Raw genomic sequence first — 19,609 nt, 5'->3', positions numbered from 1 at the left:
TTTACTCTTCAGATTTGCTGCAATTCTATTTAACTCGTTTGTCTCACATGGACTTTCCCTTTTCCTGTTTGTCACATCTTAAGTTTATCAACACGTGTCTAAAGTCAGCGTTTTATCATGGTCACACTTCAGAGGTGAAGTTCATTTCTTTGCATGTAAAAATGAATTAATTTGGTAGAAGGGTGTTGAAAGGTGCATCACTGGGCTTATGCGTCGCTTCCTACGCTGGAGAAGCTCAGAGACTGACGCCCCTTTAAAGATTGCGGCTGCACTACAGCAGGGAATGAAAACGTCTGCCATCATTACACCTTCGTACTTACACATCGCATCCATGACAGCATAATATTAGCGTTCAGATGAGTGAGTTCACATTGCATTAAGGCGTTGCAGAAGCACGAGAAGCATGGTGTGGGAACACACACTGGAGCCGGAGCTTCACATGCGCACACGGCTGAAAGTGCTGCTCTGCTTTGCCAGCTCGAACATGACCAATCATCCCCACTCTCCGTTACGAACTCAGGAGGTGAATCAGGGGCGTGACGACTTTACCCCACCTGTGTGTTACAGACTGCACATGAGGTGTATCAAGGGTATTGATATCCCACCTTCTACTGGCAGTGTGTAAGCAACATGTTGATATGTTCTCACGGACAAACTTCTTCAGCACCCACAGACATGATGCCGTGTACAACAACGTTGGAGCAGAAACCTAATGTTTAAATCTTTTTGAAAAAATATAACACGTTCCTACATAAACCTATATCAACATGATATCAACATCACTCTTGCTTTTATTATCTTTTTTCTTCTTTTTTTTTTTTAAACAAATGATCTTCTCTGGTGTGAAAATGATTGCATTTGTCCCAGCACGTCTTGAAATGCAATCATTGCATGATGTATTATCTCTGTCCGTCCTCAGCCTCACATGTTGGACCCTCTGAAATGGTGTACTTGTCTGCTGTGTCTCAGACTGCTGGAGGTAATGAGGAAGTGATAGCATCACAGTCTACAGGCCGGGATGAAAGGAACAGCACAATAAAGGAAGGAGAGGCCAAAGCAGTAAATATCCCTGGGCCACACAGAGCACATACTAATTGCGTTCCCAAACTCGAGCGCAGTAAATAATGAAATTTTAATTTCTGCTCTTGCATTTTCCTCGTTCATATTCAGACGAATGTTTCAAAGAAATTTACTGTGGCCATGTGGAGAAAAAAATAAAACTGGAGGGGGTGAGCATATATATATATATATATATATATATATACATATATATATATATATATATATATATATACGAGAGAGAGAGAGAGAGAGAGAGAGAGAGAGAGAGAGAGAGAGAGAGAGAGAGAGAGAGAGAGAGAGAGAGAGAGAGAGAGAGAGAGAGAGAGAGAGAGAGAGAGAGAGAGAGAGAGAGAGAGAGGATGAAATGTATTTGTACACCATAAAGATAATTGGCGGAAGTATTTTGATTTACATCTTCAAATACTTAAAAAAAACAAGACAAAAAAAAAAGAAATCAACCAACGATCTAAAGATCTCACTTTGTACAAACATTCTTCATTACAAATTGGTCACTAGGACCAGTAACTATCTGAAGGTAAATATCCTTCTCTGCTCTTTGATATCTGAATCAACACCACGTTAAAAAGACACATTAGGTAAACACACACGAGCCTACCAACTTGACATTTTTATTTGTCTATATATGTCTGACATTATTATTCATCATGTAGACCTTCACCCATTTCAGTACCAGTCGATATTGCCACTTATATTTTTTGACCCTTCTAGGCTTCCATAGATTGACTTGTATGAATGAAATGGGAGATATTCTGTCCGTCATAAAAGTCTATGAAGGCTGTAGTTCTCAACGCATGCGGCTCGGGGTTCGAATCCAGCCTGTGGCTCCTTTCCCACATGTCAATCTCCACTCTCTCTATCTTCCTCATTTCTGTCTCTATCCACTTTCCTGTCTCTCCTCTTTAAAACAAAAAAAAACATATCAAATCAAATACAGGAAAACAGCTAGTGGTTTGATTTGAATAAAGTGGTGATCTTTAGAAATGCATCATTCATTGTTCGACCTGTGTTATGGTCGGCCAAAAAAAAAACAGAAGAGAGAATGCAGGTTTCTACAGAACATGAAGAAATAACATTCTTATCTTCATCCGGATCTATTACACAGGTTCAAATAAGACACGTCAAACCAGTGCACATTTTATAAGGTTCAATTTAAAGTACATTGCAATTACTTTGTAGGCTATGCACACATTTTTCTTTAGCCTTCTCTGACTCTAATGTGTACGTTTCTCCTTCTGCCTGCCGCTCACTTTGTAACATAAACACCTGAGAAAAGCTCTTTGCTGTCGTTTCTTGACATACATCAAATTATGTGAACTTCTCCTTGACTTCCCATTGTGATGTCAAAAAAGAGACAAACCAGAAAAGATACAGAGTAACATAAAACACTGAGAGCTAACTCGTAGAAGAGCCAATAGAAAGCTTCAGCTACGCTCAAGAACCTGAAGGTAGATTTAAAGATCATGCCGTGCTTTCAGGAAATATAACTTAAAGTGTGTTAAGAGGCTTTCGATTCAATCACAACTTTTCAAACATTTGATCTATGTTGGTGTGATTGTTTACGCATCACACGTTCATATCTTTACATCTGGAACATGACGGCTTACAGGGAGACGCTTTCTCTGCTCTTCTTTCCGTTTGGTGGTCGCAAAATATAAAACGGACGGTCATTCATCTAGATCTTCCCGCAAACAAAATCAAATAAATCAACACTTTCCCCAAATATAAAAACATTTGTGTTGTAGGCAGATAATTAATGAGCACAGCTGCACTAATTAAAAACCCTCTGAGTTCCATTAATCTTTATGTTGAGTCGCATCGTTTCTCAAAGTGGACAGCCACGCCTTCCCCATGCAGTGCCCGCTGTCCTTGGACTCATTTTTCAGGTGATTTGGAGAAGCTTTGTTGCTTTATTAGCATCATGGAGAAACATGAAGGCACAATTAATAATGTATTCCTGGAAAACTATTATTTCTCTCCATGGCATATTACAGTGTTGCAAAAATATGCCTTGTAACCAAGCGTGGCTTTGAAAACAGAAAGCTTAACCATTTTTTTTTTTTTTTTCGGTTTTGACAGCTTTTGACCTCCCTTCTGCTTGATCTGTTCATCCATCATTACAACAATCAAAAGAGAGAAAGTCTGCTTATTGTTAAAGGTCAACAAACTTGAATTTGATGTTCCAGTTGGTTCACATTACAACAAATATCAGCTCTGTGCTATTGCAATTGTTCAATTTTGCAAACAGGGATGTGCGCTTTGAGACGACTAAATGGTTAAAAGTCATCACCCTCATTAGTTGGAACTACAGATTCTAGTCGTTTAAATGAATCAATAATATAATGGCTCAAACTTCAACACCGAAACCCACAACCAGCCGGGGCTAATGATCCAGCTCGCTCCGCTCTATAACCCAGATGTAAACAAGCACAGTGAACAGAAAGTGTCTTGTTGAAGCAGCGTGGTTTGTCACTATGTCGAGGTAAAACTGTACGTAGGCTGTGTCAGGTTAAAGCACGTCGGCCGGAGCAATGAGTAACTAGATTTAGCATGTTCATGTGGTATAAGGCTGCAGGGAGGTCCAAATGCTAACGCTGTCATTAGCATTAGCCACACTCAGCTATCCAAATGACATCATTTTCCAGCTGAGTTACTTCAATTTGGACCGTTTTTTTTAATCTTTAGATGAGTAAGTTGAACAGAATTTTAATTTCCTAACCGATAAGATAATTAATCTGCCGACTTTAAAGTAAAAGAAAAAAAAAAAACACGCCATTTCAACCTTGTGGTTTAAGAACTATAAAGTGGTTTTACACCAAAGGAATATTACCTTTCTGTATAAATCCACAACAAACAAACGATTAAAAACACAACTGGAAATACTAATTGAAAAAAAGCTGTTTTGTACTTTGTTCTTAGTAAACATTTTGCAACAAAGCTTGGAGTCGGATAATTCTGATGTTTGAATCACATGACTCACTTTACCTACCTCAAGTTGTTCTTACAAAACAGGCCACATTAGCCAAGTTATTGCTGTTTAAAACCCTCCTTTTCTCCTGCTTTTTTAATTATTCATTTCTTCATATGCTTTGTTTGCAGTACATAAAATTGCTATTGTAATCACAGGGGCAATGGCCATTACGCCCTAATGTGGCTAATGTTTGCCTAATCAAAGTTTTATGGACGGCAATAACTTGGAAATAACGTTTTTTAATTATCCTTTAATTTGAGACGTGATATTGGTGCAATCTCTCATTGGAAGAAGGACCCGAACAATAACGCTCCCCTTGGGGAACATTATTGTTTTGCACATGAAAGGTAAGAAGGCGGGCAATGTACAAGAGCTGTTGTTTTTTTAACACACTTTGGTACTTGTGAAAAGATTTGTCTCAAGTGTGATTAACAGAAGAACATAAGTCATTGATTTAGGAAAGATTGATTCTTCATTTTTGAGTCTTCTAAATCAATATATGTTGTTGATAGAGATGTCATTTAAAAGGATTCTCAGTGATAAGTCATTTATTTTGTTCAATATACGGAAATGATTTCACTTATTGGTATTAAATATGATTGAATCAATTGTTAAATGGAAATTTGTTTTTTTTAGCTGCAGTCAATAATTAAAAACTCCACCGCTAAAGCCACATATTTGACTTAAAGTAAGAAAGGAGGAAAAAAGTCTACACCTTGTTATTATTCCTTCTCCCCCCTTGAATTACCATTTTTATTATATAGAGGAACATACAGTATTTACTTTTACGGACCCTCCACCACCCAGGCACAGACGTTTGAGCGAGTTTATTAGTTCCAAAAGGATTATTATTCTAATGTGAAAATGGAACTAATGGTGTGCCAGATGCTTTTTTTGCACAATTATCTGAGAAAACAAGTCTCAAGATAAGTCATGTGTTATTATTTGGTCATTTTTCAGAGACCCTTCAAAATTGGCCAATTATGTTCTATTAAGGCAAGGCCAACCCTGTCAATCATCATGGTGGGGTATGCCCCCGCCTTCAAAGAAAGACCACTCAAGATTTAATGGCTCTCAGAAGTTTGCACTGCGGCAAAGTGATAATGCTGCTCAGACTAATAAAGTTAGGATTTTTTTGTCGCGATGCAACAATGTTCAAACTTGCAGCACATCTGTTTCTTTGTTTTTTTTTCTGAAAAGGGAAAATGTGATCTAACAACAACTTACATTAACGGAAACTTCAGCAAATAGGAAAATTGAACATAGCAGTATTCACGTCTTTAACGGAACATTCTCATGTCTCATGTCATGAAAAGGCTGGGGAACATTAAGTGCATTTATTCCAAGAATTGAACCTCGGGTTTATTTCTTAACAGTATCTTGCGAGATAAACGTGTTCAGCGTATGCAGGAAAAACTCACCTACTGACAGCTTTCACATGGAACATGTATTCATTGTATTTGGCATTCACAAAGTCACAATGAAAGACCTTAGTCGCCTGTACACACAAAATAATGCATCATTATTTATTCTTTATTGCTCGATTTTTACATGTTTTACTTCATTTGAAAGTCAAATATTGTGAGCGTTCTCATTTCAGAAGTTAAGCAAATATCATAAATAAGTTACTTTCATATCGTACATCAATGTATAAGCCTTTATGTCAGGCATCATTTGAATTTTCCATGGTCTCATCACTTTTGATTGCAAGTTTGTCGAGCCCAGAGTCCCATCATTTCCTGTTGTTTCCTTTTGCCAGAACTTATGCTAGGTCAGCTCCAAACACATGAACGGCCACTGGGAATGTTTCTGGCAACCCGGGTGTCACATTGGAGCAAAACATCTGTTGTTTCACCGGCCCGGCCGAACCCATTCTGACACAGTAAATTAGGCCAATCGGAAACGGTTATACTCCAACAATCTGAAACAAATGCCTGATTGGCTAATTTAAAGATTTTTTGATGCAAAGACAACAAATAAAAAGGAAAATTGTTTTTTTTGCGATCTTCTTTTGGTATCACATCTAGGGTTCTAAAAATACCAGGTGAGTGTAGGAGAGGTTGGGATATGATAAATAAAGTCTCTGTGACGTGGCCCAGTGCTGCAATCAATCTCCCAGCATCCCCTTCTCCCTTGTTTCTCTCTTTGTTTTCATACCTCTCCGCCCTACATCTCCCTCCTCTCTGTCCAACTCTATCTTGCTTGAGAGCGAGCATATGTCTGCAATCATTTCCTCCCAGCCCCCACCACCTCGTCTTCTCCTTCCTCACAGATTTCCTCCCCGCGTCCCCCCTCTGCCTCTTCCCCAGTTACTCCTTCGAGTCTCCCAGTTTGACTCGAGCCGTGACTGGTGCAGTTATCAATCACCAAACCCAAGCCTTGTCAGGGACGGCTGAACCCAGAGGCACTCCTCTCCTCTCCCCCTCTCTTTTATCTGTCTCGCTCTCCTTCCTTTAACAAATTTGTTCCAGTTAATAAGCCCTCCAAAATGACCCCCTCTTCCTAATTAAGCACAGGCAGCATGTAGGGAAATATGATACTTAATTAATGATGAGATAAACTCTCTCCCAAGGCCCTGTCAGAAAACCATGACACCATGTTTGGCGGTTTGAAATCAAATTAACACGCCAAAAGACAGAGAAGAAGAGCTGATGGGTGATTTAGGCTCTGATTCTTTATCTGACACGGGGACTCTGAAAAAGCCAAACACTTCAGTTGGCTTTTATTTATTTACGGACATTTATTGACAACCAAGTCATGCCATCATGTGCGAAGGCTCTTTTTTTAAATTCAATTCTCATTTCTATACACTTTGTCCCAACGAGCCATTCATCACAGACACTGTGAACGGAGTCAGGCGAAGAATAGAGATACACTGATTGCAATTTATCTGGCTGATTCGCTCTGACCTGCCAATACTAATTTTGGCAGAGTGAAGTTTCCTTTTTTTGTTTAAGAACTACAGCATCATTAACATCTAAAATATTTTGTAACTTTTCTTTAACAGATTTCAATAAGTAATGTTAATAAAAACAGAGTCAATGAACTGTTTATACAAGAAGACGACGTGACCAACTGAGCCAGCTCCCCTTGCTCCATCACCGTCATTGTATCAAAGGGTAACAGCATGACAGGCTATCAACTTTACAAACTGGGGCCGGGCATCATGTTCAAACACGCAGCGGCTGTAGCGAGCTGCTAACAACCACTGCTTTACAACTGCTACAGCAACTCTCTAGGGACAAAACTGTTCAAAGGCAAGCAACATCTTGACCTCTCTGTGTTGTGCCACGGCTCCTATTGGCCGGCTGGAGGACAGTCACAGTCAAGCAAGCTGTGCAGCAACAGCTGATGTAAATACTAAATGGACTTGAGCTTGTGTAGCGCTCTTCTTTTACACTGCATGTCAGAATGACACATTCACAAACTGGTGACAGAGGCTGCGATGTGAAGTCACCAGGTAACTATTCCCACTTACACTCATTCAAACGCCGCTGACAAAGCAGCAGGAGCTATTTCGGGGTTAAGTGGCTTGCCGAAGGGCACATTGAACATGTTGCAGCAGGCGCTGGGGCTCGAACCCCCAACCTTCCGGTAGAAAGACGACCGACTCTTCCAAATGGGCCACAGCCCCCCTTTGTGGACTGGCTCTTTAGGCAGCTAATACCTTAGTCGCTCAACTGAGTCAATTTCCAGTACACCATTCTCCATTCTGTAAAGTTGGTCTTTGGTTTACAGGCAGAGCTGCCGAAGAGCGAGACAGCGCAAAGAAATACCTGAGAAAAAAAGCAGACAACCTTAGCGGCGTTGGTGAAGTGTGGAAAAACTAAGATATCAGCTCTTGAAGTGTATGGAAGCATTCATTCACCCGTATTTTTAATCAACAGATCACTCAATGTAAAGAGTTTTTTTTTTTCGTTGCAAGAAAGAGTAACATGCTCTAAAGTTTGTGGCTGAGCATGTTTGACAGCTTCAACATCTTACTTCCAAAGCGTTCTCCCTTTAATGAACATGATCCGTGCTCAGACAGCAAAGAAAGCGTCCAGCGCTGCTTGAGCTGCCCTCGCTAACCCGCTGTACTTCAGACACAGATGTAGACTGACGCGCAGTGGTACCGCACCATCCTAAGCTCTCAACACCACAATATGGAAATGATTCGTTATATTAAAATGAGTTACAACAAAGCTCTCGTGTCAATCGGGAGAAGCTCTCGAAGCAGTGCCCACAAAGAATGTAAAAGACGTGCACTGACAATAATTTATTCTCTCTTATCTCATTAGCCTTCATATGATTTCTGTTTTTTACAACAAACTTCACTTTCTTTAATCATGTCCAACATCTCGTTCTTTTATTGTCTTTTAACAAGCATTAATTAATGGCTGACACAGCCAATCACATTCAATAATGCATGGACTTCCCCCCCCCCCTGGAACATATGGTGGATTTTATTAATATTCAACATCAAATGTCACATTGTGTCTGACAGTTCAGAAACAGTGTGCTGTGAGTGCAGATCTGAGCGAAGAGCGAGTTTGGAGCGGAAAGTGATTGTGAGGACCGTTTGTTTGAGCCAATCAGGGAGGAGGCCCAGAGAGGGGGACAGAAGGAAAGAAACAGTGTGCTATAAATGGCCAAAGATACTCATGAATAGATGTTTACATTCAAAGATTACCAAAAGTATTTGGAGCAGGAACGAACAGAATTAAAAGCCAAACCAACATGTTAACTTGATTCAGCCATTTCTCATGCACAAACATTAATCAACTGCTTATTACATGTAGAGATTGTGACTGTCATTCATGACTGTTAAAACTTGTTTTTAAAACAGAGATAATTGTTTAGATTTGAAATTGAAGAGGCGTTTCTGGTGATAACAGAAAGCGGTAACTGAAATAGTCAAAGCCCTACCTACAATATACTGTGTTTCTATTTTAGTTAGAATTCAGAAAAGCAGCAAGAAGTAGTAAATATACCTTTATGGGTCAAGTGCGCCTGGTGGGCCAGAACCCCAGATGAATGGTTGGGGAAACGCTGCTCTGTGTCGAAATCCGACTGTCGGCCACATTTGATGGATGTTCTGGAAGAAACAGATGAAGTGACAAAAAAAAGGTCAGGGAAGGTTATAACTTACATTATTATATAAGTGAAAATATTTGCTCTTGCAGGGTGGGAAGGAGTGAAAATGAATTCCCTAAATGTATGAATTCCTAAAATACATAATCCTCACAGACCTACTTCTCCGTGTATGCTGAAAGTTTTTTTTTTTTTGTTTTTTTTAAGTACTTCTCGAGACAGAAAGAGGGCTTGTCACTTCTGCAGCTTGAAACCAGTAAGCCAAATGCATCATTTTCACATCATGTCACTTTGCCGACATCATAATTATAATGAAGACACTTTAGTTGTAAACTATTTTTACCAAGCTGGGCACTGGGATCGCGTTGCCAGTTGAGCTCCTCATCCTGGAAATCTGTCTCAACAATGACAAGTACATTTTAGCTCTTGTTCTTCCTCGTCCTCGAATTAAATTTACACTGACGACTTTGATTCGTGCAGAGTGAGTGTTTACATCCCTGTGGACCGGGAGGGAAATAAATAAACCAAAAGTATCACATCTGCAAACAACCAACAACAAATCTGACATATTTACCATAACAGCCGTTCTGAACTTTGGACTAAATGAAACACATCCATAAAATAAGTGTTTGTTCTGCACGGTCCTTTGAAGTTGGATTTGTTTTTGCTCTTTAATGATTTCTTTCTTCTGATGATGATGGAAGTCGTGCTGACACCTTCTTTTGCTTCATCAAGTTCCGCTGCACAATTACATGAATTTACTTTCAATAAATTACCATCCTTGCATACATCAGTCAAATCATCCAGCTGAGGCATTCGCAAACAATATGCATTATTAATTTCATTGTCAGTGTTTATTTGGTTAACTTGTAACCGACTTGGACAGCCCATTGCCTTGATGATGCATTTTAAAGCATCAAGGTCGGCTTTTTAAAAGGAAAAATCAGGGGTATGACATGCTTCCGCGCAGCACTTCGCTCCCTGCTGAGGCCACAGAGGGGGAAGAAAAAAAAGAAGAAAAAAAAAAAGACTGAACTCCAGTGAAAGACCAATCAAAAACTGGAATGATGCACGAGGAGCCGCACAAGCCAAAACAACAGAATCAGGAAGATCATCCACATCATAGCGATTCGCAGTGAGCGGTTGTTAGCACTGATTGAGCAGATTTCAATTTAACAAGTTTCTCCTGTCTAAAGGAGTTAATGGGATGAATATATTGTATTAAAGAGAAAAACAACGTGAACACACAAAGAGGTTCAGCCAGAAATGAGCTCTCATTAAACAAGAAGTGAGAAGTTCAACTATTTCAAACACGGCAGTCATCAATGTGGATGAGGAGTTCAACCATCGAGTACGTTTACCTTCTTCCAACTTCCGTTAATGCTGATGTTTGGTCCATGAATACTTCATAGGATCACAGCTGTATTAACTTTGATAGGTCAGTCAGAAGTTAGGATGAAAGGTTGAGAAGAAAGATGCATTTCTTGTCTTCTAATGGCAGGAAAAACACAGCCAGCAAAGACAAATCAGAGCGAGAAGCACCTTCTCAAAGTGCCATGTTGCAGCCATCCATTTAGCCCCGAGGGCACCCGGAGGGTGCCGACATGGCAGCTCTCATCTGCCATCAAACTATCATCTCCGATGACAGCTCTTAGGTATACTTGCAGTTTAATTCAAAACTCTCACACCAGCTTACACCAAAAAAAGGGAAAGAAAACAGAAGAAAGCAGTACACCAACACAAGAAACATAAAACTGGAGAATGAAATGAAAACATATTGTACATCTGAAAGACACATACTGTAGTGCTCATTGTGCTGAATGTGTTTTCCCACTGATGACTAGCTTGTTTAAAGTCCAAGAGATTTTTGTTCTTTTTTCTTCAGTGGGCTGCTGCGCTGACTCCAGGTCAGAGGAGTGGCTGTAAACACTGAGAGAAAATCTCAGCTAAAGGTCAGCTAATTTAATTCTAAATACTTTTTATTTCAGGGAAATCATTCACAATACAAGTCCCCAGTTACTATGCAGTCGAAACACTTTGATCAAGAGGTCGTCATATTGGAAACATGTTATCAGCAGCAGCTTTCCACACATCTGCAGAAAAGAAACAAGCTACTAAGACAAAAACACATTTCTACTGTCTCATGAACAGAAATGAAGATACAGCCATACGATGGGTTGATAACCTGATAATTATATTTAATGTCCAAACTACAAGCCCAACTCAGAGAAGACAACAAATACATAAACAATGAATGCAAGAAGTCAGTTTTGAATCCATTCAGAGCTTGATCCAGAAAGTGACTGGACTTGATTTGAAGTCTAGACAATGTTTCAGCTCTCCTCCAAAAGGCTTCTTCAGTTCTAAAAGTGACCAGTTAGAAATGCAAGCCTTTGTGGATCATCATTTCTGATGACTAAGAACCCGCACACACACATCGTGGAGTTGAGTCATTCAGCTCCGGCCGTCGTCATGTTTTCATGTTACGGCATCAGTTTCATCCTACAGTTGAATGTTCGAGTGTTCTGGTGCCGAGAAAGACGCATCAAGGGAAAAGGAACTCTGGGACTTCTGCTTTATCTGCCAGGCCTAATGATGGCATCCACCTGCTGTTTTATGGTCACAGCTGGAGCAGTGGAGTTCCCATTTAGCCCACAGCATACAATCCCTCTTACTGCAGCTTCTTCTTCCTCTCATTCTTTTACCTGCTCCCTTTTTTTTTTATCCGCTCCTTTGCTCTCGTCTCATTCTCACGCTTTCATCTTCGTCGCACACCTGCCTGTTCTCAGCCCCTCGTCTGTCTGTCCTCCTTCATCTTCACCCACCTCTCCTTCCACTTCCCCCTTGTTTCTTTGTGGCTCATTGCCCTGATGTTCTTTTTATGGTCAACAGCCACAAGTTCCTCATTTGAGCTGGTCTGGCCTCATGTGTTTCGGAAGAGGATGAGTAGATGGGGGGGTTGAAGGCCCACGAGGTGCCTATACAGCCCAACATCAGAACAATATGTCACACAGCTGCCTGATGACCTCGACCATTCAACCTTGCAGGGCTCTGACTGTGCGTCTTCATCCTTTTGGGGGGGGGGGCGCGATACATCTTTTTAATACTCACAAAAAAAAACTCCTACTTTGTTATTACATGATCCCCTTGTCTTCAAATTTCACATTTTTGAAAAATATTCAGTTGAAAAGGAGAAAAACATGCAAGTCAGGTTTTTTTTTTTGTGCTGTTGTAATTTTTCTACAATATGCTCAGCAGAACAACACAGGCCTCTTAGACAAAGGAGGAGCTCCTCATTGCAGAGCTGCTGCCTGTGCTATGAGTGATAACCTCATTTCTGCGCTCAGCTTTTTTTAAAGCCTTTCAATAAGGAATATGCTATTCCACAAGACAGACCCCATGGAGAATACTCTCGACTTCTACATACAGCAGAGAGGCACAATGTTGCTTTAAAGCTCACAGAACCCCACAAATCAGTCATTCACGTTTCTAAATAACAATCCTTGCCTCACCTTGCTTTCTCTCTTCATCCGCTGTCATGATCATCATTTTCTGCTCAATCAAGAAATCCTCGACTGACCACACTTTAGACAGGTGATCTCTGAGGAACTTCACAGCAGGTGTTTTCTAGACAACTTCTGACTGTTGGAAGATTGGAGTTTGGACTAAAAATAGGAGCAGCGAATCTTTTCTCGGAGACAAGCTGAAATTACTCAACAGCAGTAGGGGGAGAAGAGAAATCATGATCGCAGCTCCGGCACGTCAACAAGCCAAGACGTCCTCAGAGAGAGGCACCAGCTTGACAACATGTCAATATCACTTTGAGTGCTTCTCCGCGAACACAGCTCGGTGGGAAATCTCATTTACTTAAACAGCTTTACACACCGAAAAAAAACAAAAAAAACACTGAACATTTGACGAATGCAAGAGGGAAAAAAAAAACTGAGCAGTTGATCTTTGAGACCGCAGGAAGACAATATAAAAAAAAAAAATGAAAAGAAAAGGTAAGACAACACTTCTTTGTTGATCACTGTCAATGCGTTTACTGGACCAGACGCTTGTTGTCTAACTTTCGGCAAGCTAACGCCCGTCTGTCGGAGATCTTACGTTTGCAGGAAAAAGAAATTTGCCCTCCTTGAGTTGAGCTCCCAGTTCAGCTGCCTCTTAAATCTGTCACTCACACGCCTCTCAGAAGCTGACAGGATGATTGAATACAAACACACATTAACAGTGACAACTTCAGCTGTGCCTAAGCAGACCTGAGCAAACGGAACATTGTTGTAGGCAGACGAAAAAAGAAAAAAAAAAACACAGACGCAGCTTTCAGTCACTCCACAGGCAGGAGAAAAAAAAAAAAAAAAAAAAAACACGATTTGGGTTTGAAAAATGAGCCTGAGACAATGGCAGCACTGCGGTTAACATGATGGTATTTGCAAACGACAGACATGTGAACAAGGAGCTGTTTTTTATTTTGAAGAGCCGCACATTAGTAAATATGCATATTGGAGCATGTCCTGCAATTTCCATATTTAGCTCCACACCCTTAGGTGGTTCTCCGTCTCCAGGGGCGACAGCCACTCTTGAGTGTGATTTGTCCCAGGGGCTGCTACACATGCTGAATAAACATGAGCCTAATCCTCCTTCCGCTACACTTGTAAGGGGTCAAAGGTCATATTTACAAGAACAGCAAATCCACTTATAATCAAAACCTGTTTTGAGAAGTACCCATCTAACACGTACTGCCTTACATCCAACTGAAGAGCTCATTTTCTTACGAATGTGCGTCAGCTGCCAAAGCTCACACTCACTACACCGTTATCGCTAACCAGCCTGCCGTCCCTGCGTTAGATCGTGGCTCTCTACCTCCCCTCTGAGAGCAACGTTGCTTGTGTGACTGCTCTCCATCGAGGAACTCACCTCAAACGGTGACGTGAAGAACACAAGGGCCGAGTAAACTTTGGAAACTGAATGTTATTTATGTCACATCCCGTCTAATAATCAAAGTCAAAGGTCCCAGAGAAAAGAAAAGAAGGAACAACATGAGCAACATCCAGTTACATGTCACAGCATTGCTTTAGCCTTTAGGGCTCATCGTGGTTGATCTTTTATTATTGTGCACAATGAGATGAAATGTGATGAGTTCTGAGATGGCAACAATGTTTCAACAATTGTTAATGTAACTGAGTAGCACCCGGAGCAGATTTAATGGTTGACTAAAAAGTAAGGGGTGCTTGTATCACTCAGTTGGTGAAGCAGGTGCCGCTTATATTCTGTCACATCATCTCCCAGTTCACATCTTATTTGGTACAGGTGATTCCCTACTTCCGCTCCTCACATTACCCGTCTCACTGCAGCTTTCCTGTGAAAGAAAAGTGCAAAAAAAAAAAAAAAAAAAAAGCTCCCGAAAATCTTTTTTCCTCAACCAGCGTCGTCTCAGATAGCCGTCTATTCCAAGTCCGGTCTCAGCGACTTCAACTAGAAAGATTAAAACTGCAAGTAACGCTGAATGGCCCCGAAGCAGCTTGTGCATGTCGGGGTGTGTTGCGACCGTTGGAGTCTAACCAGAGACGTGGCCAAGGAGAAGGCCGTACAGTTGGGTTTGTGTAAAAGTCAAAGTTTGACAGTATACCGAGGCCACGCCCTTTTTCTGTAGAATCGTGAGGCGCGACGCAGGAGATCTTCAACATGTCTAGAACACACTGACACTGAGTTGGTAATGATCGCATGAACAGGCTCTCAATAAAGTATGTTCAAACAGGAAGCCTGAAAATGCAAAAATTGGTCAATATTTATACATTCAAAATATGATGGCGGACTTCCTGTACTGTCTTGACTATGGGTGGAAGAAGATTTTTCGAAGGTCTGTCCAGGTGAAAATGAGGTTTTCTTAAAGAAATGCAATTGAAATATCCAGAAGTACACAAGCAGATCCGAATAATGACGTTGAATTTACACAACTTAAGTTAACACTTTGAGTAAACTTAAGCAGATAAGTAGACCTGAATAGTCATTTTGAGTGAACAAATAATCCCCTTCGTCAACATGTCTAGAACACACTGACACTGAGTTTGGGATTTTTTGGTGAGTTTTTGTTCACTTTCAGGCGCTCAAAAATGACGGCAAAGTCGCAGAAGAATAAAAAACACTCCTTCAGGAAACGATACGGTCCTCTGCACTGTCGGTGCTTCGGGCTCTAATGAGGAAAGGGAGATGTTTTCTTGTCATAAAGGACAAATATTAACTGTTAATGACATACTTAGGTCTAGTGTGGTCCCTTCAATGAAAAATGAGGCTGTGACGTCTTACAAAGCGCTCACATAAAGATTGCTGAACTGTGCGTTGCCTCTGTTACTGATCAGCTGCCTGAGAGTCGTCGTGTTGGTTCGAGCTAGTTTGAGTCCAAATGTAAGACGATTGTTTATTTTTTCAAAGACGAAAAAGTCCCTTGATACCCTTTGAAACAATGACATGAATTACCAACGTTTTGTTTCGGTTTAATTGTGAAACACAAAACAAGAACAGTAAGCTCTATTTATTGTCATTTTTTATTGCTTAACTACTTCCTTCTTCCTCTAACCAATTAGAGAAAGTGGAGAGAATTTGTCTCCCGACTTTCTCTCTGTATGTGCTCCATCTCCCTACTAAATCATTCAACAGTGCTGTGCTTCTCATTAGCCCGCTTAGCAAAACTTCCTTAAAAATCAAATAAATCAGCACCCGGGAATATAAATTAAAAGTCCTTGCTGTGAGCTCTTGGGAAGAATTTCCCCTCCCGTCTTTTGCTTTCAAAGAAGAGCAGTACTTAAGATTTAGAGCAGTGCAGTCCTGAAGGCTGGCTTAGCTTCACCCCTGGGTTCTGGTACAGTAAGAAGAGACCTGAATGCTGGTGTAATGAGATAATCCCCACTTCCATTTGTCTGCTACTCAGTCGGCCTGCCATCACATGCCCAATTATGATTTTGTGCAACATTATTATTGCATGAAAAGTGCTTCACAAATAGTGTGTTGGATTGATTGATTATGACCCTGAACAAGCTTGGAGAAAAGCAAAGATAATGTTGAAATTCCCTGTGGTAAAAAAGTTATAGATGTTTAAAATGTTTATTAAAACTTGCACAGAGCGAGATATGATCGTTACAATATGGAGAGATTAACACACGAGGCAGTCCACGTTTCAACAGTCGTACTCGAGCTGGCAGTTTTGTCCGTCTTTGGGTGAATCAGCTGTCCTGTCAGCGGACCATATCTAACCAATGGCACAGTCTTTCTCTTCCATTTCCAACCTATCATCAGTCAGCTCCCCGTTTAAGTAGGATTCTCTCTGCCCCAGTACCTTCATGCTGTTGTTAATCACTTGTCTCTCTTGATTGAATTACTATCAGAAATAATAGAAAATGTTTCCAATGTGTTTTCAGGTATCTGTAGCCTTATTCAGACTGTTGTTTCAAGGTCCTATGCTAACCCCCTGTGACGTTTCTCTTTTAATGTGAATGTCGCAGAGGTGTTAATGGAGGGGGGTTATTAGAATATTAAGCCATTGTGGAGTTAACAGAGACATGATGATTTCTGAGCTTAGTTATAACATTTTCGTGAAAACACATTATTAGCAAAGAGTAGCAAATGATTTTTGCCAATCTATTTTACAATCATAACAAACAACAATGAGGTGCTGTGACATCAGTCTTGGTAAAAATCTTTGTTTCTGCTGCAGGAAGGATTCCACGAGGTCTGCAACCTGAGGGGACACTTAACGTTAGCTGTGCTGTTTGTTTGTGCTTACATTCAGTTAGGAATCAACTGTTTCAACTTCATGCCTCACAAATGTTCGACCAAACTGAAGTAAAACACAAACAAATCCTCTTTAAAAAACTGTTATTTATTCTAAGACTTTTTTAAATTTAATTTCCTTTCTGTATGGTGAATATACGTTCTCTGTAATACACAAACCAGAATTTTCAAAATAAATACCAAACATATTTTTGGGGGTCTTGAACTTGTACAAGATCTACAAACCTAACAACCAAATTTCAGTAAAGTTTATCCTTATCTGAACTTTGTAGCGGCTGATTTGCAAATCCAGGTACCCAAAAGGGCGTCAACAACATTTCTACCATCCAGACAGTCTTACAGTTTTAGGAGTACACAATCAACTGAGTTAGAAGCCTCAAAGATCCAGATGAGAAAATGTCACAGTCAAAGCATTTCAACTGACGATATGGGCATAATGGCAGTTTCCAATCAGAAGCTTTCAAATGGACACATGCTAAATCATAAAAATCATCCCAGGAAACAGAGTTTTTTTGGTCTGTCGAGACTCAATAAATCTCAGAACTACAAAGACACCTGCTAAAATATCACCAGCAATAAAGATAGAAAGAGAGGAGAATGATGCTGCATAAGTGTTTCAGCGATTGAGCTTTTATCAGTTATCTCATTTTCAAAGAGAGAACAAATAATCCTCTTGGGATTGTTTGGTTTCAGCTCATGATTTTTTTTTTTTTTTTTTGGGGGGGGGGGGGGGGGTATTTCTGCCTCACATCTCAAAAAGACCATCGTTTGAATGCAAGCCAACTTCTGACATTGTTTGGGCTTGGTTTGTTTATGGAGGGTGATAGCTAGCCGCTGAGATGCAGGACTCACATGGGACTGGACCAGTCAGATCTCGTCATGCCCTGGATGACTAGATGAAACAGCCGTTCAAGGCCAATCCACATAGGTTTGCGTTCAAAAGAGTGCATGGCATGAGGCCTGGGAGACGCAGCCGCCCATGGGTCTGTTTACAAAAAAAAAAAGAGAAAGAGAGGGTTAAAAAAATAAGAGCAGAAAGAGATGGAAAAAGAAAAATATGATTTATTTAGCATGTTTACTGTTTGCTTTTTCTTGGAGAGCAAATTCATTTTACGAACAAAAAAATAGATGTGATATCCCAAAGGTAAGAAAGAAAGATTCCTGAGCAATTTGACTTCACATCTGATCACCTTTTAAAAAGGCAAACTTTGATATCTTTTCACCCTCGTGATGAGGTACAGTTGACGCGTCTTTTTATGGATTTAGCCAATCATTTTTCACTCAACGAATCAGAGAGGTTGGATTTCAAGGTGATAATTGAAGCCTCCGCTGATTGCTGAATAACACACAATCAAACTGATTAGAACTCGACGAGAAATCTGCCGACAAAACTATAATGATGTGTTTATTTCAGAGGTTGTAAAACGTGTATGTTGTTAGCTGAATTACCTCCCCGTTGAAAAAAAGATAATGGATGAACAGGAAGGTATAACAGAAGATTAGCAGTTCTAGAAATACATTGTTTTTTTAACCCATTGTAGAGATGTTCTTCTTGTTCCTGTCTGTGTATCTATTTTAAGAGCAGTCCGTACTCAAGCCCGACCGACATGGAATTGTTGGGGTCCACACTGGAATGTTGGGGCTGATACCGATATTAGAAAGAGGAAAAAATCCAATACTGATATATTGGCCAATATATTTCTTACATACAGTATATGTGCGATAGACAGATATAGATGTACACATGTATGGTGTTGACCTCTCAAATGTAGTAATCAAATACTTGGAAAGGATATATTATTAAGAAAAGATTCCACTCAACTGGAAAGAAAAAGCAAGAAAGAGCAAGATTGATCCCTGAGGGAAGTGTGGGTATGTAATCGGTTAGTTTAAGGACATGCTTCTCTCACACACACACACACACACACACACACACACACACACACACACACACACACACACACACACACACACACACACACACACACACACACACACACACACACACACACACACACACACACACACACACACACACACACACACACACACACACACACACACACACACACACACACACACACACACACACACACACACACACACACACACACACACACACACACACACACACACACACACACACACACACACACACACACACACACACACACACACACACACAGGAGATGTGGACCTGCATGGGTGCTGCAGAGACGTCTGAATGGGGCTGTTACACACTGCTAAGTGCACGTCACAGCAGTTTCTGGGTTTGGGGCCTTGCTCAAGGGCACCACGGCAGAGCTCGGGTAGTGCCTTGGCACCTCTCCACCAACCAGAACAACCTGTGTTTTTGGTCCACACCGGGACAACCAAAGTCAAAATACAGACTTGGCTAGTGACGTCCTGTATCAAATATGAAGAGTTGAAGATCAGTTGAGTGTGACACCTTTAGGAAACTGCTCTTGTATATAGGCACATATATTAATTTATACACCACAAGGTCTCAATTAAAACCTCATACAATTAACACCTTTTCTTTGCCTAACCTTGTCGTCATTTTGTGCCACCTGATCGCCTTTTTTGAAATCACAGCTTCTCTAACACCATCATAAGTAACCTATTTAAATTGCAAACACCAGCAGAGGTTTCTTGGGGGGGGGGGGGGGGAGAGACATGAATAAAAGTAAGTGTCCA

General features: G+C 40.6%; 1 protein-coding gene across 4 annotated transcripts in view; it reads right to left on the bottom strand.

The window, feature by feature from the left end:
- LOC306839504 (uncharacterized protein) overlaps positions 1 to 19,609 on the bottom strand; it is a 106,631-nt gene that overhangs the window by 62,847 nt on the left and 24,175 nt on the right. For 2 of the 4 annotated variants that reach the window (XM_079368243.1, XM_079368242.1), the window contains exons 2-3: positions 17,765 to 17,897; positions 9,025 to 9,128 (exon numbers count right to left, since the gene is read on the bottom strand). In XM_079368243.1, the coding sequence (XP_079224369.1) occupies positions 9,025 to 9,128; positions 17,765 to 17,897 (237 nt within the window). Of the gene's footprint in view, positions 1 to 9,024; positions 9,129 to 9,467; positions 9,519 to 10,924; positions 11,045 to 17,764; positions 17,898 to 19,609 lie in introns of all 4 variants that reach the window. The other 2 variants (XR_013781206.1, XR_013781207.1) reach the window with 2 other exon arrangements.

Source organism: Symphodus melops (genome assembly GCF_947650265.1).
Source record: "Symphodus melops genome assembly, chromosome: 18".
NCBI lineage: Eukaryota > Metazoa > Chordata > Actinopteri > Labriformes > Labridae > Symphodus > Symphodus melops.
Note: the sequence above shows the minus strand (reverse complement) of the source record. Positions and strands in the feature narration are given on the sequence as shown.